Here is a 6,247-nt window from a genome sequence, read left to right as displayed (position 1 = left end):
CCCTCTCGTCCACTCCCCTCCCTCGGGCCACACGGGCTGCACCACCCAGACGGAACTGACAGGCAGGTCACCCGGGGCCCGGCCACCCAGACAGCGGCGCATGACAGTGGCATTTCAGGGACAGCCTGGGACGCGGCCCCACCCCCGAGGGGCACTGGAGCCCCACCTGGGCTCACACGCTCTGGACTTCAGTGTCCCCACCTGTCAACGGGGCGATTGGCAGCACCTGGCATGGAGCTCAGGGCGCTGCCAGGTGGGAGCCGGGCAGACCACGGGCCCCAGGGGTGCTGACGAGTGAGTCCTCTTGTCCAAATATAAAGGGTTTATTCTCTTCTGTGGTCAGGAGAACAAAATACAAAATAGAAAGGCTGTCCCTTCCCGCCCCTCCCCCCAGTCCCTCAGCGTGGACGGCGGCGAGGTCGTCCAGGCAGGGCTGCCGTCCTCTCCTGGCCTCAGGCCTCGAACATGGCGCAGCTGGCGCACAGCACTTTCTCGTGGAGGTCACTGCAGCTGCGACACCGCGAGGTTGGGGGAGAGGAGCTGGCATTAGGGCTGAGTTCCACGGGAGCTGCCGACCCCACCTGGTCCCTTGACTTTTTCTGGAGGCGGGGCCGTTGGCCCAGACAGAACCAGTTAAGGAGAGGCCCCACTGCCGCAGGGGGCCGGGCCCACAGGGCCGGGTCCTTGGAGAAGGACACCCGCAGAGGGGGGCGGTTCGAGGGCCCGGGGAGAGGCTGGAGCACGGAACCCGCAGAGTGCGGGACTCCAGGAGCAGACCCCCGCGGCCTCCCTAGAACCAGCCCCCCCGACAGGTATCTGCCTCGAGCACGAGGGTAAACGTCTGGGGTGCTTGCTGGAGCTGCCCTCACGGACTGACAGCTAAGGAGCCCCCGGGGCTCAGCCCAGGTCTCACGGCGGCCAGGTGTGCAGTAGGGTTGACTGGCCCCGGATGGCTCACAGGGGCAGCAGCTCAGGTAGGGTAGGGACATGGCAACTCAGCGAATGGCAGGGGACACGCGTCGGGAGACATGCTGAAAGGAGACGGCAGCACGCCTGAGGTGCAGCGGCAAAGGGTCCACGTCCAGGGCTAGGAGCTTGGCTCCAGCTCCTGGTGGCGATGCCCCACCCGCGGCCGTGCCTGACCCTGGGGACGAGGCAGCCACCAGGTGCAGGCAGGATGCCCGCTTCCAGGGTGGCGCTGAAGCTCGGAGGCCTGAGGCGTGGCCTCCAGAGGGGACCCCGAACGTGTCGTCTGTTTCTCACCCGGGTCAGAGAGCCCCACCCGCCGGGGCCCGAGAAACAGGCAGGTGCGCGGCGGGCTCTGCGGGCGCTTGGGGGCCAGGCAGCAGACAGCAGGGGCGGGGGAGGCTGCCACGGAGTCCCTGAGGATGCGGACGGCCCCGGGGAGGGAAGCAGCTGCCAGTAGGTGGGGCGCCCACCCGGCCCCTCAGCTGGCCCTTGTGCTGTGCTCAGCTCCCCCTCCAGGGAAAAGCCACTGGCAAGGCCCTGCCCGTCTCAGCTTACATATAAATAGGAAGAAAAGAAAAACTGAGTTGGCAAAGTCAACAGAAAGAGTCTTCCACACTCATGACTCGCCCAGTACCTGACCCCTGAACTGGCCAGCACGGGAGGCCCACGCCTGGCCTCCGTCCTTCTGTCCAGCGCGTCCCAACCGTGGAGCAACCCACCTCTCGGGAGGCGTGTTTTTAACTTTCCACGGTTGGGGTTGGTTTTTTTTTTTGGCGGTGGCAGGGTGAGTTGGTTTTAAAGGCCATTGGGACTAAACTGGTTTGAGATCTGCAGAACTTTTCTTACGGGGCACTGCCCATCCCCACCCATCAGCCGGGAGTGGCCGCTGGGACGAGGATAACGCCCGAAACTTCCCGGGCAGGGATGGGGCCCACCGGCTGTGGCGGACACGCTCACCCAAGCCACAGACAAACGCTTGTTTTCTGCCCTCACCTGTCAGGTGTCCTCTGCTAATGAGCGCGCTACACAGGAAGGCCACGTGAGGCTTCCTGATGGCAGGGCTCAAAGGACTAGAGCACAAATGGTCTGGGACAGACCACAGACAGCGCAGAGCTGACCTACAAGGTCTGGACTTCCTCCAGAAAGGATCTCAAGGTCTTGGAAAAACTCAAGCTGAGCAAAGCATTTACTGGCATCACATCGTCCCACCGGGCAATGTGGGATGGGCCTGCCGCCCCCACTCCCCGACAGGGCCCGCACTCACTCCACGAGGGCACACAGGGCGCAGGCCACTGCCCCACAGCCGCAGCAGGTGCGCACGCAGCGCCCGCACAGGGCCCGCTCGCACTGGCCGCACGCCGCCTTCCCGTCCACAGCCCGCACGCACGACGAGCAGGCTCCCGACGCCGCCATGGCTGGGTCTGTGGGGAAGAGACACCCATCAGCCCGAAGGGGACCTGGAGCGCCGGGGCTGGGGGCCACCCTCCCTCCTGCGCCTGACTGATCACTAGGTCCTAAGACGATAACCTGTGCATAAGCACGGCACCCAGCCCCGTTCACCAGGGAGAGATCCCAGCGGGCTTCCGTGACTCCCACCTACAATTCCCACCACCCAAATGTCGGTACCTAAGGGTCAGCCCTTCTCCTGACAGCCTGCATCAGGAGTCGCTAGGCCTTCGTCCCTTGTGTGTCTCACAGCTGCGTCTCAAAGCGTGGTCCCTGCATCACGGGTTAACACAGGGGTCCCTTTGCCCCACCCAGACCCGGGGGCGGGAGAGTTTTTAACCAGCGACACAGGTGACAGTCTGAGACGCACACCACGCTGCACAGGGACCCGAACGGGCTTTTCCCACCCAGCCAGGTGGGACTCTGTGGGAGAGCTTCAGGTGGAAAGCAGGCAGGACACCCAGAAGGGTCACCCAGAGGGGTCTCTGTTCCTTTCTGATCCAACAGCTAGAAGCTGTCTGCAGCTACCAGACGTGGATGGTGGTGACAGCAGAGCCTAATGTCAGGAGCCTGCAGGCCCTCGCCCCGTTCATATTGTCAGACTCGGGCCCGGCCCCCTCCAGCCCAGGTAGGAAAAGCCCCTGCCACATCCCGTCCTTAGCACACAGCTGGGAAGCGCCTGCCGTGGGCCTCACTCACCAGCTTCGGAGGCCTGGGCTCGACTCCTGGTCAGTCGGCCGTCGGGCCCGATCAGCATCTGCCCGTGCGCGGCCCGAGGGGCTTCTGTGGGGCCAGGCTTCGGGGACTCCGGGGTGTCGACGATGGCGCAGCCTTCCTCCCACGCGGGGTCCATGCAGGCCTGGGCCCCGCGGAAGAGGAGCTGCGTGGTCTTTTCTGCGGAGGCAACCATTTCCCCGCTTATACCGCTGCAGCACGGAAGCACCTGCATGGCCACCTCGTCCCTCGAGCTGCGCGTGGCCGGGCCTCTGGTTACCCAGCCACCCCAGAGCACGCTGCTCCCTGGTGAGCTGGGTCCCACCCTGACCTCCTGCCTGGGCTCAGCGGCCACCTCCACCAGGGAGGTTCTGGACCCTGCAGCCCCACCTGGGCTCCCTGTGCTATCACTCTGCTCATTTTCCACGCGTGTGGCCTCACCTCCTTGCCGTTCATCTCCTCCCCAGCACCCACAAGCCGGCTTTGTCCAGCAGACGAAGCTCTGCGCTGTGGAGTGCTAACTAATGCACAGCCAGAGACTCAGAGCTGAGCCCACACCCCAGGCCAGCACGCACCCCTTCACTTACCACGGAGCTGCTAGCAGAAGGCGTGGCAGCAACCAGCTCCGAACAAGGTACCCCAGGACTTTCCAGACCTCTGTGGGCCCTGGATAACCCCCCCACCCCCTGACCCCAGAGCTGAGGTGGTTTCTCAGCAACCAGAGCAGTGGCTTTCCATCAGGGCACTGGGGGCTTTCACAAGGTCAAATGCCAGGCGCCAGCCCCAGAAATGCTTTGTTTGTGGTGTTCTGCCCTGTCCCAACAGAGCCGGGGTGGAGACCTTAGAAGCTGTTGGTGCCAAGTGAAACCGACAGAAACACACAGCTGGGTAACTCAAATGGAGTGGCTGATGACAGCCCCGTCACACCCAGTTCCTCCTCCTCCAACCCCCCCCCCACCCCCACTTATAATAGGGTGGGACTCGGGGGAGGTCATGTGGTGAGGCTAAGACTTGTCTTCAAGGGCCTGTGGTCCATTCAAGATAAAGAGACCAGGGTTCAGGCTTGGAATTCATTACACACGAGCTCATGCTGGTCTATGTCCTGCCCTTCTTAGATGCCCAGGGAGCCTCGCACTCCCTCTGTGACGGGGCCCTGCGAAGGACAAGCCCCTGCAAATGCTCCAGAACATCGTGGTCAAGAGCTAGACTGACTTAGCCCCCATTTATTTTTAATTCTTCTGTCTGCAGTGTTTACATTTTTTGAAGGTCCTGAGAGGATAACGCTTGCAGTCTGGCCATAGTACTCACAGCTTCACTCATTTTTATCACCTGCACGGCCTCGAAAGGCATTTGCATTTGCAACCCCGCATGTGCAAGAAAAGAAAGGGCACAGCAGCTGCTGATGGGGGCAGCGGGGTGGGGAGCAGCAGGACAAAGAGAAGCAGGGTCTCCCCAGGCTAGGCGCTTCCCCACATCCCTAGTGCACGGCAGCACCACTCAGTCACAGACACCCAGGTAACCATCTGACTCTTCCACACGCACAAACCTCGTGCCTCCAGCCACTAGTTAAGGTAAATTCCACTCTGTAGTTACCCCAGGGTATTAACCCCACCAAAGCGATGATCAATAATATCAATGCGCCCAAAAACCTGCATGAAGAAGCCAGTGTCCTTACATCTCTGGAACTGGACACTCCAGCCACAATGAACCGGACAGCACTCTCCGGCTTCCCGGCTTTTGCATAGGTTGTTCCCTCTGCCTGGAATTCCCTTCCTCTCCCTCTCTGCCTGCCTAACCCTGAAGGATTCGCCTTCGACCCTGTTCCTCCACGAGACCTCTGACAGCCTGCAGGTGGTCCTGCAGCGACCCGTGCCTGCCCTGATGACTTCTGGAGAGTCCTTCTCTGGCTGGCCCCCCAAGTAGACAGCAAGGCAGGGTCTCCCGCAGCCGCAGCGCCTGGCAAGGAAGGCGCGCTCCACAAACGCCTCTGGGGTCAGAACGGGTGCTTCTACCGGCTTATTCCACAGGGACATCCCACTCCTCTGCCTCTCGCTGGGCTGGTCAGACCAGGGCTGGCTCCTGCGCGAGTCCAGCATTCCCAAAGGACAGAGCCACGCCTCGGCCCCAGGCGGAGGCCGCCTGTTTCGGGAAGGTGGAGGGCGCGGACAGCTCGTGGACGCGGGCGCATTCACAGCGCCCAAACTGCTGCTCCCAAACCCGGCCGGGCGGCTGGCCCCGGCCCCCGGCTCCAGAGCGCGCGGCCTGCGGAAACCGCCTGCCCGACCCCGCTACCCCTCACTCACCGAAGATTTCCCGCGTGAGGCGCTCGGCGCACACGCCGCGACTCAGCTCCCTCCGGCCCACACGCACCTTGAGCTGCAGCGGGGCCGCGTCCGCGAAGGGGCAGCCCCGCTTGGGCATGGCCGCGGCCCGCAGCGGCGCAGCTCCGCGGCCGCGCCTCGCCTGCCCGTGACGTCACAGCCGTGCGCCAACCCCTGCGCGGGGCGGGGGCGGGGCTGGTGCGCAGCGCGACGCGGGATAGGCCCGGGAAGAGGGCGGGGAGGGGCGGGGCTGCAGCACGGCGCGACGCGGGATAGGCCCGGGGAGGGGGCGGGGCTCGTGTGCCGGGAGGCGGGACTCGGAGACGCGGGAAAGTCCGGGAGAGGTCAAGGGTCGGAGTGGGCGCCCCGGGGGCGGGGAAGCGGGAAGGCGGTGTGGTGCGCACGCGCCGCAGCATGGGCTGGGGGCGACATCGGGGGCGGGACTCGTGTGAGGGGTGGCTCGTGATAGGTCAGAGGCGACATGAGGGCGGGACTCGTACGAGGAGGTGCGGAAGGGAAGGGCGTCTCGGTTGTTTTATTTTTTTTTGCGGTACGCGGGCCTCTCACTGCTGTGGCCTCTCCCGTTGCGGAGCACAGGCTCCGGACGCGCAGGCTCAGCGGCCATGGCCCACGGGCCCAGCCGCTCCGCGGCATGTGGGATCTTCCCGGACCGGGGCACGAACCCGTGTTCCCTGCATCGGCAGGCGGATTCTCAACCACTGCGCCAGCAGGGAAGCCCTCGGCTGTTTTAAATTTTGCTCCCCCAAACAACTCTCGAAACTGGTTATACTTCTCCG

General features: G+C 63.9%; 1 protein-coding gene across 1 annotated transcript; it reads right to left on the bottom strand.

The window, feature by feature from the left end:
* Nucleotides 1–302: 302 nt before the first annotated feature.
* On the bottom strand, nucleotides 303–5,597 carry SIVA1 (SIVA1 apoptosis inducing factor). Its single transcript, XM_032624713.1, has 4 exons — nucleotides 5,433–5,597; nucleotides 3,115–3,309; nucleotides 2,234–2,390; nucleotides 303–510 (listed from the first exon to the last, which is right to left on the bottom strand). Exons 1-4 carry the CDS (start codon nucleotides 5,548–5,550, stop codon nucleotides 453–455), a joined length of 528 nt encoding a protein of 175 aa, XP_032480604.1. The 5' UTR covers nucleotides 5,551–5,597; the 3' UTR covers nucleotides 303–452.
* Between the last annotated feature and the right edge of the window lie 650 nt (nucleotides 5,598–6,247).

The sequence above is a fragment of the Phocoena sinus genome, chromosome 2 (genome assembly GCF_008692025.1).
Source record: "Phocoena sinus isolate mPhoSin1 chromosome 2, mPhoSin1.pri, whole genome shotgun sequence".
In the NCBI taxonomy this organism is placed as follows: domain Eukaryota; kingdom Metazoa; phylum Chordata; class Mammalia; order Artiodactyla; family Phocoenidae; genus Phocoena; species Phocoena sinus.
The sequence above is the reverse complement of the archived record's forward strand: the minus strand, read 5'-3'. Positions and strand labels throughout refer to the sequence as shown.